The sequence below is a fragment of the Myotis davidii genome, unplaced genomic scaffold, assembly GCF_000327345.1.
Source record: "Myotis davidii unplaced genomic scaffold, ASM32734v1 scaffold120, whole genome shotgun sequence".
In the NCBI taxonomy this organism is placed as follows: domain Eukaryota; kingdom Metazoa; phylum Chordata; class Mammalia; order Chiroptera; family Vespertilionidae; genus Myotis; species Myotis davidii.
Genome location: NW_006294778.1, coordinates 4,420,842 through 4,443,390, shown reverse-complemented (window position 1 = coordinate 4,443,390; position 22,549 = coordinate 4,420,842). Strand labels below are relative to the sequence as shown.

At 45.0% G+C, this 22,549-nt stretch overlaps 1 protein-coding gene across 1 annotated transcript in view; it reads left to right on the top strand.

Moving 5' to 3' along the window:
* The window catches only part of STAB2 (stabilin 2), a 165,518-nt gene that overhangs the window by 28,410 nt on the left and 114,559 nt on the right, over positions 1 to 22,549 (top strand). Inside the window, 12 exon segments of the mRNA XM_006769396.2 lie at positions 542 to 691; positions 2,037 to 2,180; positions 2,737 to 2,793; positions 3,193 to 3,318; positions 7,068 to 7,121; positions 7,417 to 7,497; positions 9,658 to 9,810; positions 12,647 to 12,709; positions 16,071 to 16,157; positions 17,137 to 17,223; positions 18,221 to 18,332; positions 21,233 to 21,413. Coding sequence (XP_006769459.1) covers positions 542 to 691; positions 2,037 to 2,180; positions 2,737 to 2,793; positions 3,193 to 3,318; positions 7,068 to 7,121; positions 7,417 to 7,497; positions 9,658 to 9,810; positions 12,647 to 12,709; positions 16,071 to 16,157; positions 17,137 to 17,223; positions 18,221 to 18,332; positions 21,233 to 21,413 — 1,295 coding nt within the window.

Genomic DNA, 22,549 nt, shown 5'->3' with positions numbered 1-22,549 from the left:
AAAATCGCATAACAGCCGAGCATACACCCAGCAGCGCTGCTGATGCCTGAACAGTATGTGGAATGAAGTGGGCGGGCATCGGGAGGCCACTATGGCACGGGGCAAGCACTATGGGCAGTCTATCTGAAGTGTACCTGGCGTATAAGACGACCCCCCACTTGGAGGCATATTTTTCAGGGCCAAAAAATCGTCTTATACGCCGGCAAATACGGTACTTCATTTCTATCTGCTTCCTGGGCTCCAAGTCATTCCCGGTGCCTGCTACCCTCCTTGCTCCTTCTGGCCCCAGGGCTGTGCTCTCCCCACTGTGTCGGTTTCCAGGCTGTAATACTTGCCTGGTGGGAAAGTATACTCTGCATCACCTCCCACTCTCCAGCTTCCCAGTCTTTTTAGGGCCTGACCCAGGGCAGCTCCGCACCGGGAAAGAGCCCAAACCCGAGTAGGGGTGCACTGACTTTGCTGAACAAGTCCATGAATGAATCACAAGCCTCATTTTCTCCTTTCAACAATGGAAACTGAAGGAACGGCTCTCTTTTCTTAGGTTAAAGAGCTTTTGATGGATAATAAGGCTACTCAGTACTTTGTGAAACTCCACATAATTGCTGGGCAGATGAACACTGAGTGTATGAATAACACAGACACATTCTACACCTTGACGGGGAGGTCAGGGGAAATCTTCAATGGTGACAAGGTAAGGGTTTCTCTGATGTTCACTCCCAGGAGGAAACTGTCCACTGAGTCAGTGCCCACAGCTGGCCCTCTCTTTGTGTTTGTCAAAGAACTTCCCTACATAGGAAGAAGTAGCGAGCAACACCAGAAAGGGTCAGGTAGGAGTGGGGTGGACTGTTATAAACAGGGGGTTATAAAGTGATTGGTTTTGCTCTGGTCTGATTTAGTTTTCAAGGCAACCGTCACTCAGCTGCCAGCAGGAAGGAGGAAGTTTGTAGTCAGCCTGTTCTCTGGAAGTATCAGCATGATGCCAGATCAGCATTCTGCTTGTAAAAGGAAATGGACTCTGTTTGTTTTAGATTACTGGAGTTTATCCTCTCCAGCATAACATTCCACCTTTCCTAATGCCAATAGACTATTTTGTTTTTTTAAATAAAACCATCCTACTCCCCTTTCATAAATAGCTCTTTTTATGACTTTACTGAGCTGAGGTACACATGATTAATCAACAGAATGTGCATGTGTGCATTATGGACTATACAGTTATGTTTCACCAAATAGTTGATAGCTGTCACTCTATGGAAGGAACTAGGTAAGATTTACAGCAACCCTGGGAAAGACATTTTGCCAGAGCCAGGATTCAAGTGCAGGTCTGCCTGGTCCCAAAATCTGATTCCTTAACCAATATGTTGTACTGTGTGTATTAGGATAGGTGGGAGGAAGGAAGGAAGGAAGGAAGGAAGGAAGGAAGGAAGGAAGGAAGGAAGGAAGGAAGGAAGAGAGGGAGGGGAAGGTAGGGTGGAAGGAGAGATAATAGATAGATGGATGGATGAATAGAAAGAAAGAAAGAAAGAGAGAAAGAAAGAAAGAAAGAAAGAAAGAAAGTTAGCTTTCTTTCTCCCAAGGAAATGCATGCCTTCATTCATTTATTCATTTAACAAGTAACTTATAGGAGCTACATGGGAGAAAGAAGGAATTAGCTTCCCTTATTTACTCAAAAATATTTTTTATTGTGTGCCTTCTCTGTACAAGACACTAAAATAGATGATGTGTTTATAGTACATTGAATAGTTTTGCCCTTTTGGAGCTTGCACTCTATTGGGGGAGACTTGCAATGTCTGATTCACATGTAACATGTGATAGCCATCAGTGATTTCACAAGCTATCTCATTTGATCTTCATGAAAAGGCCATGAAGTCAATCAAGCAGATACCATCCTCCCTATTTTAGGTCAAGTGGCCTCTCCACAATCGGGCAGCCAATAAATGGCAGGACCCAAGGACTCGGGACTTCTGACTTCTAGTCCATTGCTCACCCCTTTTGAGGCCACCACACTAACTTTATTTTGTTTTCCCTTGGTGTTTTAGGACAATCAACTAAAGCTTAAACTTGATGGAGGAAAAAAGAAGGTAAAAATTATAGAGGGGAACATAGTTGCTTCCAATGGGCTCCTGCACATCCTTGACAGAGCCATGGACAAGATGACACCCACATTTGAAAGCAACACAGAGGTAAGATATTTCAGCTAAAAGTGACTTCAATTCAAATCCATCTTCCTTTGTTCCATGGAGAGTCACATCCAAAAAGAAAATGCATGCCAGCAGCATATACGTGTCCTTCACTTGTACTAGGACCCCAACGATGGGAAAGATGGGATACTTTGTTTTCAACAGAATTCTGGATACCTCTGAAGAGAGAAAGAAAGACCTGCAGTAGATGTAGAAAAGGTCTTGATTTTGCGACCTCTCTTATGGCCACAGCTGACAGTTCAGTCCAGTGACTATTGAAAATGTATCCCTCATGCTTGATGGAGGAGGACAGCCTCCCTTCAATAATATTTATTCCCTCTGACCTATTTGATGATGGCTAAATGCTATTGCAGAATGTGCGGTCTGAACTACTGTTTCAATAATAACAGGAAATATTTATATAATGTTGACCAGGTCTTTATTTTTACCTACCCACACTTACACATAAACTCTGTCATCAGTCTTTTAATGATAGGGAGCTTATTTCCTAAACCACCTTTTTTTTTCACTAGTTTTTAAATTAAATGTCTCTTTTTAGCAAACCATTATGACAATGCTACAACCAAGGTACAGCAAGTTCAGATCCTTGTTAGAGGTATGTACTTTTCATGGATTTCTGGAAATGTTTTACACCCAGTCCTTTGTAAAATTAGCTGATGCGTCAATGATAAATATTTTTTTAGGAATTACTCAAATGTTTGTCAGAGATAACTGCATATATAAAATTCTAATTTTTTTAATCTTTATTGTTGAGAGTATTACATATGTCCCCTTTTTCCTCCATTGACCTCTCCTAACCCACCCTCATCCCCCACCCCAGGCCTTCACCACCCTATTGTCTGCATCCATGGGTTATGAATAAAAGTTCTTTGGTTGATCTCTTCCTACCCACCCACTCATCCTCACCTTCCCTCTGAGATTGCACCATCTGTTCCATGCTTCTATGTCTCTATTTTTGTTCATTAGTTTATAAAATTTTATTTCTTAATTACAGAAAACCAATGTGGGACATGCCTTAGATGAGGATGGAGTTGGTGGACCATACACCATTTTTGTTCCAAGTAATGAAGTATTGAGTAACATGAAGGATGGCACTCTCGATTATCTCCTCTCTCCAGAGGTATTGTACCCTACTCACTCTCGTGGTATTATGGCAGCCCCAATGCCTCAGCCTGTGCCCATACAGTCTTTGTCTAAACTAAGGATGGCAAATAAGTAGCACACATATCACCACCTACCCTCCTACAACCAAGACAGACATCATTAATCAATCACAGTCCTCTGGAACTAAGCCTGGTGTGGCTGTGGCTTAATTCTTAATTTTCCTCAATGGAGTTCCAAGTAATCTGATAGACTATCAGACTGGGCATAGGAAATAAGATCTACGTATTTGCAACCCTAGATCTAAATGATTGGTTTGATTTTCCTGGCTCATCTAATATTACTCAGTAGCAAAATCAATATTTTAAGTTCTCTATAACTCTAAAACCATCTAGAAAATGAAGTCTAATCCAGACCACTTTGGACCAGGTCTAGGCTAAATTTAAAAGGCATAAATGTTATTTTAGGTGCTCCAGCTTTTCCTTTTTATTGCTTAACCTCTCTCCATTATAGCCCTCTCTCTTTTTTAATGCTTCTTATTGATTTCAGAGAGGAGAAGGGAGAGTGAGATAGAAACATCAATGATGAGAATCATTGATCGGCTGTCTCCTGCATGCCTCCTAGGTGAGAGACATTATTTGTTCCAAGTAATGAAGTATTGAGTAACATGAAGGATTACTCAAACCCACAACCCAGGCATGTGCCTTGACCTAACCATAATCTCCTGCTTTATAGGTCGATACTCAACCACTGAGCCACACTGGCCAGGACTATAACCCTCTCTTTATAAACCATAACTTTTAATTCTCTCACATTCTCCTGTAGGAAGGAGATTTCTTTACTCCTTCACACTAAGGTGTAAATAACTAAAAGCATTTAAAGTGTTTCCTTCCCCACAGATAACAGCCTCAAGATGAGGAGAACAATAGCTAGTTATGGAATTTTGTTCATTAGAACATCAACTGGTGGAAGGGCTACAGCTTTCTTCCAGGGTCCTGAAGTCATGCCGCTGTCTTGGCAATGGGGCCAGACTGCCTACAACCTCATGCAGTTCAGTGCTGAGTGTACAGGATGGGGGGTCCAGATATTTTAGATTAATGATTCCCAAACTTTAATGTGGTTAGAAATCATCTTTGGAGCTTGTTAAGTAGGAACCTTCCAGAACTATCCCCAAGCATTCTGATTCAATGGTACTGGAATGAATCCAGAAATAGACATTTTGGGAAGCACCAACTTTAACTCAGACAGCCCAGGCCACACTGTTTCTGGAACACAGAAACGTGTGTGTATGGTTTAGAGGTCCATTTGGATACAGCCCTTTCTAGAATACTTTCCTCAGTCTGTGTCCATACAGGCTTTCTCTAAACTAGGGATGGCAAATAAGGGTATCTTAATTTCAGAAAACTTTGGATTAAAAAGATATGCCTTGAGGAGATAAATCAGAAGGTGATCTTCCTTACATTGCAAACAGATGTTCACCATATTAAAGGATTTGCTATAGGTTTGCATTTAAAATGCAATATTTCCAGTGTCTTAAAAATAGGATGTTATTTTACACTTATGATTCACACTCAAATTTTCTGAAACTTAGCTATTGCAAAAACAAAACAAAACAAAACAAAAACTGTTATACCTTTCTTTAGAACTCACACTGATACTTAATGTTACAGCTAAAAAAGTAATGTTACTCCCCCGGGAGATTATTAAAATCCTGAGATTATTTGGCCTCTCTGAGTGCATGAGCTTCTGATACAAGTTTTAAAATAATAATAAAGGCGTTCTCAGACACCTAATCAGGTACACTTAAAGTTAAAACAAAACCTTTTAACTAGAATAGGAAAAATGAAAACAAAAACAACCTTCCTGCTTTTCTGTCAAGCACTTTTGCTCAGAAAGCTCTTCTCTTACTCCTCCCCGCTTCCAGTGGTGCCCTGGCAAGGTGACTCGGTTGGAGCATCTTCCTATACAACGAAAGACTGCAGGATCAATTCCCAGTTAGGGCACATAACTCGGCTGCGGGCTCCATCCCTGGTCGGGGCACATATGAAGCGATGTTTCTCTCTCTCTCTCAAAAAAAAAAAAAAAAAAAAAAAAAAAAAAAAAAAAAAAAAAAAAGCATATCCTTGGATGAGGACTTAAAAAAACCTTCCAGTGGTATCTGAAGCTGACTCACTCAAGCTCTTAAGAGTAGACTATGTGTATCTCTTTCCAGCTCCACCCACTGAGATCACATTGGTAGCTTGAAATCAGCCCAAGGTAGTTTACACCATAGAAATTGGCCAACGCTATAAGTCATGGCTTATTTTTTTCTCCACGGGAACAATTTACTAACACACCACTGCTCCTGGCTCTCAGTCTCTTTTCTCTCAAAGGCATTATTTTTTTTTTCCTGCAAAGAATATACAACTTCAAAGTCTCTTTGTCCTGAGTCATACACTGTTTTTCCGCTTAAGTTTCTTGGTGGGGAATCGAACAACCATTTCTGCCTCTTTCTCAGTTGCAGCGCCCATGTGGCTTAAAATGTCCCCACCTCTGGGACGCTCCTTCTGTCTCCATCCATCTTAATAGCATCCTTTAGTTTTCTCTTCCGAGAAGAACGGCAGTGAAAGTCCCATCAGCTACACCAATAAAATGGAAAACACACTGATCTCCTCAGAAGAGTGGTTTCCGATTCTCATTTGGGATGCCGTGTTTCCTTTCCAGTGTATCCTTCTATTTCTCCTGAAAATAATGTTCAGTCCCCAAATCATCCCATCCCCACAGAGACCAGAGCTAGTGATGATAAGCCCCAGTTTACAGCTTCATCACTGAATTAGACAGAATAAAACTCTTGTGATCTAGGACTTCGCGCTGTTGGAACATGTCCCTAGACTGGTCAGCCTCTTTGGGGGCATTACTATGATCTCGCTTTGTGATCATTCACCTAGTGACTATGGCTGTGTCACGAAGCACAGGGGCTGTGAAACTTGTAACCCCTAACTCTGGCTCAGCTGGGAGATTGCGACATTCTGCAACAGACCACCTCCATTGCCACCACCTCCTTCCCCCAAAGAGAGTGGGCCTCAAGCCCCTCACCTCTGTGCTCTCTCCAGGACACCCTTAGGGGCTGCTCATCCTGTTTATAGCCCAAGACCCTCTTTTATCTCCACTGTTGCTTCCGTTTTCTGAAACATGGGAACTTTGGGTAAGGACTTCACAGGAGAAATGCCCCTGTTCCATTGGAGCTCAGAAGGGCAAGTGTCCTGACCAGATAACCCAAACAAAGACTGTTTAGTCCTCAGTAACCATCTCATATGTGATTATGGGAAGAGTGAAGCAGAGTCATAAACTAAGGCTGTCTTAGAAAATCCAGAACATAGCCTTGGATGTTGAGAGAGGTCAGGAGCTGAGCGACTGAGAACTTGGGCTAATTCTTAGTCTTATATCCTAAGTTGGCTCTGTGACCTTGGACACATCTTTAAAACTCAGTGTTATCACACACAGAAGGAGTCAATAGTAGTCCCCACCTCACAGGGCCATTGGGAGGATTAAATGAGATGTGCATATAGTGTTTTTAGAACAGCTTCTGCTAAAGTAAGAATTTGGTGAATGTTAACAAACGGGGTTGGATTTTCTCACCCTGGACTTCCCACTAAAGACATTATGGGTCACTTATTTTTCTTGACTAAGTGTCCAAAGTCATATGAGGAGGTTCCTACAAGAGGGTGGATGGGTGGGGAATGTTGTGTTTTCCTCATTGACTAAAGAAGTATTTTAATTCCTTCACAGGGATCTTGGAAGCTTCTGGAACTTGTCAGATACCACATTGTCCCCTTTACCCAGGTGGGCCCCACTTTTCCTGCTCTTTTCCCCTGCTTTCAAGATATCCGATCTTAAATTTGCAGTATGGCTGCTAGAAAATATGTGACAATTGTCCTTTTTCTATAGTTCCAAGCGTACCCTTAGCTGTGGATAAGGAGCTTGCTATCAAAGAAATCTTCAAAGCCATAAAAACACATGACTTCTGAGCTCCCATTATTTATTTCATGAACTTGCAGTCTGTTTCCCAGTGAGGACGTTATGAAAGCGGGGCTCTGTGTGCTGCTCTCAATGTCTCTGTCTATTGTTCTCATTGCAGCTCGAAGTGGCCACCCTCATTTCAACCCTTCGCATTAGGAGCCTGGCCAACCAGATCATACAGTTTAACACAACCAGCAATGTAGGTGAAAACTCTACCACTGGTGACTTTCATGCATTTTTGCTCTTCTACTCATTCTTCGGGTTATCCTACCTCTGTACTAAGTCACAGGCTTAAAACCTTTACGATTATTTCATAGATGTGTTACCTTTGTTAGCAGATACCTGCTGCACAGTTACAGGTGTGAGAATCTGACCTAGTTGCCAAGGATAAAGCAGTTTGGAAAGAGACAGGCTTCCATCCAAACTAGGAAAAGAAACTTTAAACAACTAATTAGCAACCAGTTAATTATTTTAATTACAATTGCAATCAGTGCCACCAAGTGGAAGTTAAGAGGACTGTGAGAGCGTGCAACAGGAGGGGTCTGAGCAAGTCTGGGGGCCCAGAGGTCTGTAGTGAGGATGTGAGGCTTTGGCCAAGATTCAAAATATGAGTAGAATGGACCTGGGCAGAGATGAGTAGAAGAGAGTTCCAGGCAGAAGAGAGAGCATGTGCAAAGGCCCTGAGGTGGGAAACAACATGATTGATTTAAGAAACTCAAAGAAGACAGCATTATTCAGCTAACTCCCTGGGGTAGTAATATCAGCAAAAGTCTGGTAGAGTTATGTCTCCTATTGATTCATTGCTGGTAGTAATGATGATGGTCACTCAACCTTTCAAAAGATATCTGTTGAGTGCCTACTATGTGCCAGACACTGTTTTATGTCCTGAAGGTAGATCAATGAACAGGCAAAAGTCCCTGGTTCTGTGGGATCTTCATTCTAGTAAGTAGAAGGATAGACAATAAACAAATAAGTAAAATAAGTCATATATGAGAGAATCAATGAACAGGCAAAAGTCCCTGGTTCTGTGGGGCCTTCATTCTAGTAAGTAGAATGTACAATAAGTAGTAAGTAGTAAGTACAATAAACAAATAAGTAAAATAAGTCATGTATGAGAGACTAGGAAGTGCTAAGGCAAAAACCAGCAAATCAAGGAAGGGGGATGGAATGCAGGAATGGGTCTGACATCTTAGATAAAGTGCCCAAGAAATCCTCATGGAGAAGAAAACATATGAGCAAACATAAGACCTGATGGAAGTGAAGGGAGAAGGAGTGTGACTCTTTGGGAACGAGCATTGCAGAGAGAGGGAGCAGTAAGTGCAAAGGCACAAAGCAAGGAGCGTGCCCAACCTGCTTGAGATGAGCAAACATAAGACCTGATGGAAGTGAAGGGTGCAGAGAGAGAGCGCAGTAAGTGCAAAGGCACAAAGCAAGGAGTGTGCCCAACCTGCTTGAGGAAGGGCAGGGTCAGTGTGGCTCCATCAGAGAGAGCAGAAGGGAGAGAGGTTGGAGAGGAGATCAGAGCAGAAGGAGGGAGCAGGAGAGGCTGGGTCAGGACATGCAGGGCCTAAGCTCTCAAGGTGAGGACATAGGCTCTTACTCTGAATGAGGATGAGAAGCCACTGGAGGATTCTGAGCAGTGGAATGATGTGATTACCAGACATACATTTTGGGAGACTGGTTAGGAGACAATTGCAATAACCCAGAGAAGCATGATGGTGACTCAGACCAGGGTGGTAGCAGGAACATGATAAGAAGTGAATAAATTCTCCGGGCATTTTAAAGGTAGACTTAACAAAAGGTGCTGATGGATTTCGGCTGGGGAGTAGAAAGAAGAATCCAAGGATGACCCCCAAGGTTTGACTTGAGCAACCACAAAGATAAGTTGCTATGAGCACTGCAGGTAGAGCAGGTGCACGGGGAAGTGGAGATCAGGATTCTTCACTAATTTGTTCATTTTCTGCTCCCTTCCCTACAACATAAGCGGGAACTTGTCTAGATTTGTTCACCTGATATATCACAAGGTCAGTAAATGCATCTGAATGAATGGATCACCACAGAGAAGTCAATTAATTTGCCCAAGGTGTCATAGCAAATATATTGTAGAGCTGGAATAGTTATGCCTCTTCCCCAGTTAAGGACCATTTCTGCAAGGACATCCTTGCCGGGCATTAGTCAAGAATTCATTTAACAGATTCATCTCTCCCTGTCAGCCAAGCCCTTCTAACAGCAGTCTTCCACTCACTGAAAAGTCAGGTGAAGTTGAAGGTCTCCCATGAGGTCGCCACCATTCAGACGTACCAGGGGACCACTGGTGTCCCTGCAGGACAGAATGGAAGATATCACTGCTTCTTTCCAGGGGCAGATTCTGGCAAATGATGTGGCAATGGAAGAACTTGAGGTTGCTGCCAAAAATGGCCGAATCTACACACTGACTGGAGTTCTGATTCCTCCCTCCATCGTCCCAATTCTGCCCCACCGATGCGATGAAGTGAAGAGCGAGATGAAAGTGGTAAGAAAACTAGGACAGTAAATAAGGGCCCCAAACCTGCCCCACAAAACCGACAACATTCCCAGCTCTCACTGTTCTGAGAAGCTTCATCCCAGAGTGTTTCTGTCTTCATAGAAAGGCGGGCGTGAACTAAGTTTCCTTTGGGGGAATTTCCACAGTGATAAAAGATGCCTATATTAGTTTATTAGTTTTCTAGAGCTGCCATAACAAATTACCACAAACTAGGTGGCTTAAAGCAACAGAGATGTGTTCTCTCACAGCTCTGGAGGCCAGAAGTCTGACATCAAAGTATTAGCAGGGCCTCTGAAGGTTTGGGGTTGTGGGGGTGGGGAGGGGGTCTTCCTTGCTACACATCTAAGTTGCAGGTTCAATCCTGGATTGGGGTGTATACAAGGAGGCAAGTGATTCCTTGCTTGTAACTGTGTCATTTCAATCTCTGCCTCCATCTTGGCCTGGCCTTCTTCCCTGTTTGTGTCACTGTGTCCCCTTCTCTTCTTGTAAGGACACAAGTCATTAGATCTAGAGCCCACCCTAATCCATATGGCCTCATCCTAACTAGTTACATTTGTGAAGACTCAGTTTCCAAATAAGATCACATTCAGAGATTTAGGGAAACATCAATTTTTGGGGGGAACACTACTCAACCCACCACACTTCAAGGCACTTTAAGAGGGGTTTAAAATAGAACCTCTTCTCAGGTGTATGCTCTGGCCTAGCCAATCAACCATCTTTCTGTACTTCTTTTCAAATACCAAACTTCCTGTTTGCCTATGAGTTTATGTACCTTCTAATGGCCTTTCTTGTTTCCATAGCAACTTTCTTTGGCTCAGCTGTTTTAATCAGAGCTCCCCAAATGTTAACATTGCTGTTACATGTGATCTTTCAGTTCCCAAGGAAACCACAACCCGAAAGTCATGGCAATAATAGGTCTGGGTATTTCTTTTCAGGACACTTCAATAATGCTTCAATGATTGTCCTCAATATCCTTGGAACATGGGCATTGAACAAGGAATAATGACCTGTTTTTATAGGTTTTATTGTATTGTTCCCTCTTCTTGTCATGAAGGCTGGAAGTACCTAGTTGAGTGCCTGGCACAGACTTGTGGCTGATTCCTTTGATTCCAGATTTCTTAATTAATATAATGGCTCTACTATGTTTTAGCTACTGTGATGGTACTGGTTCCCCATGCCAGTCACATGCCATCTGCGGGATTTGGTTCAACTTTGAACACCACTTTTTAAGAGAGGCAGAAACTTGGTCACTTTCCCAGCCAGTCCCTGGCAGCAATGTAGGTGTTTGGTTCAATCCTTGAAATAAATATTGGCAGGTGTGTCACCTGGCTTAGGCCAGGATGAAGAGCAGAAAAGGACAGATGGAAATAGTCTCATCTCCTGGCCCAAAGGTAAAAATATTAGGGAAATAGGGCCTCTGCAGAATCGATAATTAGACTCCTCTGAGCTCCTCTACCCCAAGCAACTGCCGTTCAGGTTCAGGGAAGGAATTCTGTGGAGGAAACAAGGGCAATCATAAGGTCAAGGTTGCCTAATTCCAGGTTGTTCAGAAGTTTGTTCTTCATGTCCCCAAAGAACAGAATCAACATGCGGGTTTGAACCACAGCCTAAAGCGTTGTGGTGGGGAAAAGAGCTTCCCATTAGCCACCTTAGAATGGAGTCTTCTATTTTCTCTGGGTGTAAAGTCAAATCTCTCTGCTCCATGTAATTTAGGGTGGTTTTGATTGTCTATTAAAAGCACAAATGCATTCTCTGGAAAGTATGTATTGCTAGCAGGGAATAGAAGCTGCTGGCACCTTCTAGAAGTCTCAGTTTTCACCAGGATGAACCCATAGCTGCCTTTGGCCATGTGCGTTTGGATTTGGGAACATGTATTTTGGATTTTAAAGATTTAATAAATAGCACTGTGTACTTGATAGGGTCTAAGGTCCCTGAAGGAAACAGAATGTATCCCAAAGGTTCAAATGGAGAGAGTTTAATGAAGAAGCTACTACAGAAAGATGGGCAGGGCTAGGGAAATAAGTTATGCTAGGGCATCCAGGGATGGACAATGGCAGGAAATCATTCCCACTCCAAGGCCAAGGATTTCCGAGGGGGGGGGGGTGTCAAGAAAGGGAGTAGGTTACCTGAACCCAGTGAGAGCGGGAAGGGCAGAGGAAGTGACGCCATCAGGAGCTGTAGAAATGGTGCCTAAGTACAGAGAGCAGGGAAGAATTACCTTGACCTCGCTCTCTTCCAACCCATCAGTCTCCTGCTGGTGCCTCCCATTGGCCAAGACCAATCAGAAAAGGCCAAGGAAGCCCAAGAGACCATCCTCAAGTTCTACCTGCTGGAGCACACAGCCCAGTAGAGAACTTCAGAGAATGTCTGAAAAGATTTGGAGGAACACACCCTTTCCTTGCTCCTAAATCACTGAAGTGAGGAGCCCAGGAGAATGAAAGGCAGAGTTTCAATGTTCATCCTCATTACTGCTAAACTCATTGGAGAACAAGGACTTCATCTTAATCCTTCATCCTTGGCATAGATGGCCTACTATCGTGCCCGCTGTGGGTCAGGTGCCTCTCTACACACAGAAAGTTGATCTGTCTGACCCTAAAAGTGGGAGAAGAAGAGGCTGTGCAGGGTCAGTTCCTTCTCCCCAAATCCTCCTGCACCACCTTTACTCCTTTTCTCTGGGGAGGAGTCAATAGGGGGTGGGGAGAGAGGCTGGGAGGGTTACTCTAGTAGAACCCCCTTCTCAGGGAGGAAGCATGAGACCAGACAGGACAGTCCCCTGCTCCCTCCTGCAGGGGCACCTGTGCTGATCTGCTGACTTTCCTTGCAGGGCACATGTGTGAGCTGTTCCCTTATCTATTGGAGCAAATGTCCTGCCAACTCTGAGCCCACGGTGAGTGTGACAGCTTCATGGGAACGCACATCACCCAGGCAACCCCACTGATGTGGTTTCTCTCCTTTCCACCTTCCTCTGAAAAGATGCTAACTACAACCGGGGTGATGTAAGATTAGCTCTTAGCCTACTGCATGTGTTTCAATCTTTGCTCATTAACCCGAAGGAAGTTGCTTAGGCTTTTTAACTCTCATTTTCTTCATCTGTAAATAATAATAATAATTAATAATAATAATAAACACCATGGGATTAGCATGAATTAAAAGCCCAAGCACACCGCCTAAATCAAGTAGCCATTCAGTAAAGATTCATTCCTTCTCTACTTGTCCCTCTCAAACAAAATGCAATGTTTGTATTGGGAAGGCAAAACCTTACCTCCACCCTCCAAGAGTCCTCAGAATTAAACTGACATAAAACAGATTAACAGGAGAAAATCACACAGATTTCTACGCTTACATGGGAGCCTCCATAGAAGAATGAAGACCCAGACAAGTGGAAAAACCCAAATGCTTATACAGTAGGTTGAACAAAGAATGGCAATTTGGGGAAAGCAACTAAAATGTATGGGGAGGATAAAAGAAGAACAGTTGTATTTAATCCTCACCCAAGGATATTTTTTCCATTGATTTTTTTTTTTTTTTTAGAGAGAGAGAATGGAAGGGTAAGGAGGAAGAGGAGGGGAGAGAGAGAAACATCAATGTGAGAGAGTCACATCAATTGGTTGCCTCCCCCAACTGGGACGGGAATGAAACCTGCAACCGAGGTATGTGCCCTTGACTGGGAATCAAACCCAAGACCCTTCAATTCACAGCCAACAATTTAACCACAGAGCAAAACCAGCCAGGATGAAGAACAGTTCTTTTTACAAGGTCTATATGTACAGATTTTTCTTGGCTTCAACTCCTTGTCGATGGTGACAAGATATTTCTTTTCTCCAGTATAAAGAGAGCTACTTTCACATAGTTTTATCTTCTGACAAAACTTGAGATCACCACTATTGTCCCATTTCACAGATTAGGCAACAGAGGCCCACAGCTTCCAGAAAAAAAAGAGATATTTGCTGTCTTTCAGGTACCTTTAGCTCAGAATAATCCTTACCCCAAAGTGCCATACTTTGGGATGATGTGTTCTGCCACTCTTTGTTCATATTTGCTCTTCCCAAGCATCATTCTAGAGAAAAATATCAAGAAAATGACACTAGAACCATCAAAACCTTTTCGAGTTTGGTTGAATTCTATGCACATCTACTGAGGCTTATAGTGCTGATTTTGGTGGCAGAAACATGAAAAAGATTGTTTTATTTTGGTTTTGTCTTGAGAGCTCTGATCTAAAAGGAAAAAGGACTGCTGTACCATTCACAATCCATATGCCATGGATTCTATTGGTGGCAAAAGCCAAATGTTCTAAGGTCAAGTTGATGAGGGAAATTTCTGCCTCTAAGTATATCCTAAGAAAGAACTTCCCTGCCCAGCCCGTGTGGCTCAGTGGTTGAGTGTCAACCTGTAAGCAGGAGGTCACAGTTGGATGCCTGGTAGGGCACATGCTCAAGTTATGGGCTCAATCCCCAGTGTGGGGAGTGCAGGAGGCAGCCAATCAATGATTCTCTCTCATCATTGATGTTTCTATCTCTCCCTTCATCTCTGAAGTCACACACAAATTTTTTTTAAAAAAAAGAACTTCCCAACCAGAAGTTTCATTCAACACGAGAATAAGTCACTAAGGAAGGTGATGAGCTCTCGGTGCAATCTTATTGTGAAGCATCCCATACAGCAAAACATTAAGATTAAATAGGCACAGGTGTTCAGATATTTATTTTGCTTAATGAAGCCATCAGCCCTGCGTCCTTCAGCATGCTGTCAACCAGGGAATATGGAGAGAGGGGGGGAAGAGGAAACCGTGTTGGCCAGTATCACAGCAACTGCTGGTGCCAGCCATTGTTCTCAAAGCTTTCTGCAGCAAACCTAGGAGGTAGGTATATTATTATCATAACCATCATGTCACCAGGAAGCTAAGGCAACGAAATAGCAAACACCTCGCACAAGGTCACTCGGCTGATACATGGCAGCACCATGAACCCACATTGCCCCAGCCCAAAGGAGGAGGAGGAAGAGAAGAAAGAGAGATGAGACACTTGGGTTGGAGCCGAAAGAGCCTCCAAACTGCCCCTCCCAGGCTCCCATGATCTGCACCTAGCTAATTATCCTGAGATCCAGCCAGAGGACTGAATATTCCTTCCTCAGTAAATGTATCTCAGAATTTGGGATTTTATAGTCTGTGGTATTCTCGGTGCTTTCTTCTTGAGCAAGAACCTATGAGGAAGGAGCAAGCTCACCATCAACATTTATCGAACATAAAATCTGAGCCAGGGACTAATGTGTCTGACAAAACTTGAGATCACCATTATTGTCCCATGTCAAGGATCAGGCAGCTGAGGCCCACAGCGACTACATGACTTGCCTGTGATATCCTAAAGTTAGCACGTGGAAAGGCAGGTCCCATTCTCTAGACCCGCCACTTCATAGCGGTATTCCTTAGGAAAATGACAACCTATCTGGGCTTCAGCTTCCTCATCTAACGAAAAGGGATGAAAATATCCACACGGGGTTGAGGATTGATGACCTCGTGTATGTAATGTGTCCGGCCCTAGGACGTTCTCAATAAATTGTAGTTCTAGATCATCATGAGTGGGCATGGGGTTAGAGAATGAAAGGTGCATTTAAATCTGCCCCCACCTCGAAGAGAAAAACCACACTATCACTATTGGGCGGGAGGGGTCTTTCTAAAATTAGATATAGATTCTTTACTGATAACAAAGTTTCTATATAAGAGGAGCTTAAGGGTGGCAGGTGGTTGGAAGGGGAGGCTAAGTTGTATCCAGGAAGCACAAGAAAGTGTTCCCTGATTGATTATCGATGTCCACTGTGGCACTATAAGGGGCATAAAGATACATGGCCTGCATTGTGCTAACCCTGGCCTGTATTAGGAGACAGAGTATCTAAAGAGGGTGACCACCCAGTAGGCATGGCTCAGTGGTTGAACATCAACCTATGAACCAAGAGGTCACAGGCCCCATCCCCAGTGGGGAGCATGCAGAAGGCAGCCGATCAATTCTTTCAAATCATTGATGTTTCTATCTCTCTCTTCCTCTCCCTTCCTCTCTGAAATCAATAAAAATATATTTTTTTAAAAAGAAGGTGACCACACCCTGACAGGGATCCACCTATGCCCAGTGTGGTCTAGAGCATCCCTGACATCAATGGTACAATGGTAGTAGACTATCTAGTGTATGTAAAAGCTAGGGGATGCCAAGAGGACCTTCACATGCACATAGCAGTGCTTTTTCTCATTGGCTTTCTTCCAGGAACTCTTCACACACAAATGTGTCTACACCGGCAGAACCAGGAACTTGAAGAGTGGCTGTGCCAGATACTGTAATGCCACCGTGAAGGTGAGGAGTGTGTGTGGCCAGGGCCTTCATCCAGGCCACCAGGGCTCACATGGAAACTAGCAGGGCTGGGCAGCACCAAGGCCACACTCTTGAGTCCCAGGTTCCATGAGTCACAGGTTGCCTTGTAGCCATGGTCATGTCTCCCTGCAGGGGAATCGAAGGGTGGATTCTCCACATGGCAGCCAGATCACCCCCTTCCCTGCATCCACCCCTCCCATGGTGGCCTCTGGCTCTCAATATAGAGCTCACACTCTCAATACCCTAACACAGGCCACGCTCTGCCTCTGACCTGCCTCATGCCTCCCTCAAAGTGTGGGCACTGGCCATTCCCAGCCTCAAAATGCTCTTCCAGGTTTTCTTGGAGCTGAGTTATATTTCATGTCTCCCTTTAACTGTCACTTCCTCCATCAACACCCAATCCACAGTGACCTCCCCAATCTCCATCACCTCTGCCTCCACCTGCCGCCACTTTAGTATGGTCCTCTGTTTTCCCAGCACTGACCACACTCTGAAATTCCCTTGTTTTTCTCCTCCTTGTCCTCTTCCTTGTCCTCCTCCTCCTCCTCTTCCTCATTCTCCTCCTCTTCCTCCTCCTCCTTCTTCTTCTCCTCATCCTCTTCCTCCTCCTCCTCCTCCTCCTTTTCCTCCTTCTCCTCCTCTTTCCCCTCCCCCTCCTCCTCCCTCTCCTCTTATATGTATTGTCTCTTCCTGGTTAGATAGAAATAGACCATGAGCACAGCCTTCATCTGCCTTGTCCCTGGTGCGGTGCCAGGCTGCCCCCATGATCAGCCCTCAGTAGATTTGTGGCAAGCAGGTGGCTGAGCACTAGCCATGACATCATCTGCAACAGAAAAGTGAGCCCATAATGGGGGAGGGGGGTAATGCTGTTTAAAATAATAATAGAAATTAAAATAGATCTTCTTTGAGGAACTGGCACTCTGCTTAGGTTTTAAAGGGCAACACACATTTTGTCTCTCAGATACCAAAGTGCTGCAAAGGCTTCTACGGGCCCAACTGCAACCAGTGTCCAGGAGGCTTCTCGAACCCATGCTCAGGAAACGGACAGGTGATCAGGACAGCCCCCAGTGCATGCTTTCCATAAATGCAGAGGGTGACCTTTCTGAAGTCGAAAATTATCTTTAAAACCACTGAACCCAGAAATGATGCAATGCCAGCCACTGTTTCTAGGAAGTAAAAATAAGATAGCTTAGTTACTAAAAGAACAGGTGTCGGCATTGGGAGGACTCTTGCCCCAGAAGGGGACGGTGGGTACAGTGAAGTCGCCTTGGATCTCTGCTTTTCTGCTGCATGACCTTGGGCAACTCAACAAGGCTCTCTGGGCCCCACTTTCCTCCCAGAGGAGGCAGTAGGGGTGGCTGAATCTTTAAGATTCCTTCCAGGACTGAGATTTTGTGAGACTTTAAAAAAAAAGCACTGCCCAGTGATTGTTGTTTTTTAACCTACCCCCAAACCTAAGGAAACATAAAGGCCAAAACTTAACTCTAGCTTGATGGCCAGAGTTAAACCAAGGTTAAAAAAAAAAAGTAGCTGTGGTTTATATGGGAAAAGCATAGATCTGTACCTTTAAGAAATCCACATTTACAATATGCTCTTTCAAGGGGAAGGAAAAACTCTGCAACCACATATGGGGAGACACACAGGTGAAGAAAGGAGGGAGGGAAGGCACCGAGCCCAGCTCTGATGAAAATCTAACCTGGAGCTGGCCGGGGAGGTGGGAGGCAAACATATTAACATTGAACGGAGAAACGCTGCAGCGAGAAGCCACAGCTGAGCAGGCGAGAACCTAGAGAGAAAGGCCAGCCTTCATTCTGGAGGTCGATGCCTCGCCTCGCCAGCCCATGAGCACTGTCTGGAGGTCCCCAGTTCACCTCTGTGACTGTCCCTCCCTTGAAAGACCTCCCTTAAAGTTCTAAACCCAGGCTGGGACCCCAAGCTTATCCTGCCTGGTACCAAGAAGTCGGGTCATGCAGCGAAGCGGTCGGGACCCCTTTGGGGGCGGGCGAGTGTCATCCTGACGGTGCCAGGCCTGCCTCTGCCCCCAGTGCACAGACGGCCTCGGCGGCAACGGAACGTGCATTTGCCAGGATGGCTTCCATGGCTCCCAGTGCCAGTTCTGCTCGGATCCCAACAAGTACGGACCTCGATGTGACCAACGTAAGTGGCACCTCCAGGGTTTCCCTCCGCTCCTGAGCCAGGCTCCCTGCTGCCCTGCAAGCGGTGGTGTGGGCAGGCCTGGCGTCCTGGGTCCCTTTGCTTGGGAAAGCCCTCATCACAGGGCATTTCTTAACAGCTTGCTTCTGACACTGTAGTCCGAGCCAGATGGCTGGGCCCCACTCACCAAGTTACTGAGAAGGTGGGCCTGGGGTGGTGTTAGACAATTTGTATTTGCAAAAAAAATTCCCTGGGAAGGTTGACAACTGCTAGTCCCAGGACCACACTTTCAAAACCAGTCTCTAGGTTTCTCCACGTACGTGAACGTGATGGATGGTGGGTTCCAAATCAAGAAACAGACTCACTACCTGTCTTTCAAGTGGTCCGCTTCCATCAGCTCCTCCCTTTGCCAAATGTGCGACCTTGGGCAACTTACCACTCCTCTCAAGGACTCAGTATCCTTGTCTGTAAAATGAGGCTAATCCTACTAACTACCTTGGACAGTTGGTACAAGTTGTGAATGGAAAACACTTGTCCTAGAACAGTGCCTCGCACAGGGTATGCACTACAAACGTGCTAGCTATTATTATTCTCTGTTATTGTTGCTACTGTTGCTATTCTCAGTTCAGTGGCATAAATGTCAAGAAGCTTGGAGAAAAATGGAGAACGTTCCACAACAACAGGCAATGAAAAAATGCAGTTATACAATCTTAGAAAATGCATTGTGTTCTTTAAAGTGGCATGATGTGTATATTTAGGTATGCAAATATATTTAGGTACATCCTTCTAAGCTAAGATTAGAATGTAACAAGAATAAAGGGGACACATCAGAGCTGGCTGTAAAGTCCAGCCCAACTCAAATTAAATCCCCACTGTGCTACTTACTAGCCATATGGCCTTAAAAAATGTCTCCCATTGAGCCTCAATTTCCCCATCTCTAAAATGAAGATAGTACTGGTGCCCACTTCACAGGTCATTGATTAAGTTAGATCGTAATGTAGGGCTTCAGCACAGAGCTTGCACCTAACAAATAACCAGTAAATGAAGCCATTCTTATTACTGTTAGTACCTTCACTCATTTGTTACAAAATGCACAACCCTCCCCCTCTCTTGCCGTATTCTGATCCTCACAACTACCTCTTAAAGTGGGCAGGAAGCCAGAGCTCCACCGGCAGGGCTACTGACCCTAGTCCCAGGTTCCATTTGCCCAATAAAATTTCTGAGAGAAGAAAAATAGGGTTGATTCCAAAGCCTGCTAACGTTGACATTTTTATGAGGCCCCAGGGGCCGGCTGCGGGGGCTGGGGCAGCAGCCAGTACCAGGCTTCCTGCTGCAATGCCTCTTGTCCCAGGTCTGGGGCCGCCTCGGGCAGGGGGCCTCCTCTCTGGGCTCTTGTTCCTTGCGAATTACTCTCTGACTTGCTTAGAATTTTATGAAAAGTCTTTTTTATTTTAATCCAGCCATGCTTTTCCAGCCCCCTCACTGTGATTTTTCTTCTCTTTCCTGGATGTTGACTCCAAGCACCCAAACTAATTTCCAATCAATCCCTTCTGAGGCAAAGGCGCAAGTTCCTTCATTTCTGATCAGTTTCAAGCCCCCAGATCCTTGCCATCTGCCTTTGAGAATCATTCATTCCCACATGCATAGGAGCCTGAGTCTGATGGGCTGGCTCACGTTGCAATGTTTAAATACCTAGAACTCAAAGCAAAGTAAGCAGCTAAAGTTTAAAATGACAACAGGCATGTGGAAATGCCAGTGAATATAGCAATCTCCTGTGTTTACACCTGCTCACTAATAGAAATGGACTTTTAAGGCCTGTGTTCCAAACCCATGCTTGGGACTGAGCAGCAAGTTAGGACATTGGCTTCACCTCTCTGGGCCTCAGTTGTCTCATCTGGAAAATGGGGATGATAAAAGAACCTACCTCCTGAGGCTGGTGACTGTTCATGAGACAGTACAGGTTAAATGCTGGCCCAATGCCTAGAACAAGGCTAGAGAAGAAGAAATAGGTAAGCTAGCAGCAGGGGCCATGCCGGCGTGAGACATCATTTCTATTCATTCCAAAATGTCTCCACGAAAAGTTGAGACATTTCCAGACTAAACTCTCCAACCATGAAGGAGATGAACATTGAATTCCTCGGGGACTTTCACACCAGCACAACCGTCCCTGGGCCCCACCACACCCCACACATCCTATATAATAAAGAGTGAGTATGCTAATTAGACCGGACAGTGGAACAACCTTCTGGATGACCTTCTGGAAGGACCAGTGGGCAGGGCCGGGAGGGGCGAGCCCCTTGCACCATTTCGTGCATCGGGCCTCTAGTGTACATATAAAAGAGCCCTGAGTCCCAGATGTTCTCATTTTGTGAAAAGTTGAGACATTTCCAGACTAAACTCTCCAACCATGAAGGAGATGAACATTGAGTTCCTCGGGGGCTTTCACACCAGCACAACCATCCCTGGGCCCCACCACACCCCACACATCCTATATAATAAAGAGTGAGTATGCTAATTAGACCGGACAGTGGAACAACCTTCTGGATGACCTTCCGGAAGGACCAGTGGGCAGGGCCGGGAGGGGCGAACCCCTTGCACAATTTCGTGCATTGGGCCTCTAGTGTACATATAAAAGAGCCCTGAGTCCCAGATGTTCTCATTTTGATGGGACAGTCAGCCTCAGCCAGCACCGTCCCAGGCACACTGGGAAACACCTGGGACCCTAAGAACCAGCTCCCAGAGGCGCCCCTGCTCAGCCCAGGTTCTGCTCTGACAGGAGCAATTGGGGTGAGGAGGTTACACCCTGACTTGTTTAGAATTTTATGAAACGTCTTTTTTATTTTAATCCAGCCATGCTAAGCTTGTCCTCCAAGCCCTGAGTGTCCCTCTGCCTTCTCTCTCAGAATGCCGGTGCCTTGACGGAACGTGCGATAACCGGGTGGACGGTGACGGAGCCTGCCTCCCCGGCACGTGCAGAGAGGGCTCCGCGGGGAGGTTCTGCCACAAGCAGACCTCAGCCTGTGGGCCCTACGTGCAGTTCTGTCACATCCACGCCACCTGTGAATACAGCAATGGGACAGCAAGGTAGGTGTGGGGGAGAGGGGTACCACCCTTAAAGGCCCGTGGCCATTGTGTGACCTGCAGACAGACCCAACCCATAGACTGAGGCCTGTTCTCTCCAACAGCCAGCGTGGCTTTTGTGGAGAAAACCTCAGGCTACGCTGGGTTCGAATAACGGTGCTCCCTCCTTTGAAAGTGACCAGCTGTGTGACCTTGGGCAAGTTAGTTAGCCTCTCTGAGCCTCACTTTCCTCATCAGTACAGTAGGGGTGACGCTACCTACCTCGCAGGGCAGTTGTGGAGATTGTAAATGCTCCCATCACCAGGGCTAGTACATGATAGATGTTTAGTCACGGGAACTATAATTCTTGTCATCACTCATGTGAAGGAAATGAAGACTTGTCCACCAGCTTTCCAACCCCTGAAAAACACCTTTACTTCCTAAGGCTATTGATAACAACTCCGCTGTTAAAGGCATCTGACAGGTCCTTGGGTCTTTGGTCATTTGGTTCATTATTTGTTTCCTTAATGTTAACGTATTCCCTGGGCTTGGAGAGAAAATGTCCTCTCCAGGCAGATTTGGTTCGAAGTCAGTAACCACCCCCACAACCTCCAGGGAAATGCAGAGAATATCAAATGTCTAGATTCTTGGCCTTATTTTTACAGCGCTTTTCTTCACTTGTAATTGCATGGTTATATGCTTACCTGTTTACGGTCTGTCTCCCCCACTGGACTATAGGCAGCCTGGGCCCAGAGCCTGTCCTCTCTCTTCCACAGTCTACGACAGAAATGCATCTTCCTAGGAGTTAGGGTCTATGTTGGTGAATAAGGCAAAAAACACAAATAATCCCTACCCTTAAAACCTCTTCCATCACCCACAGAGGACTACAGACGTGGGTCTGTCTAGACCAGTGGTCGTCAAACTGAGGCTTGTGAGCCACATGCAGCTCTTTGGCCTCTTGAGTGTGGCTCTTCCTAAGCCTTAGGAGTACCCTAATTAAGTTAATAACAATGTACCTACCTATATAGTTTAAGCTTTAAAAAATTGGCTCTCAAAAGAAATTTCAATCGTACTGTTGATATTTGGCTCTGTTGACTAATGAGTTTGCCGACCACTGGTCTAGACCATAGAAACTTAGTCAGCGTTGGAATACATTAGAC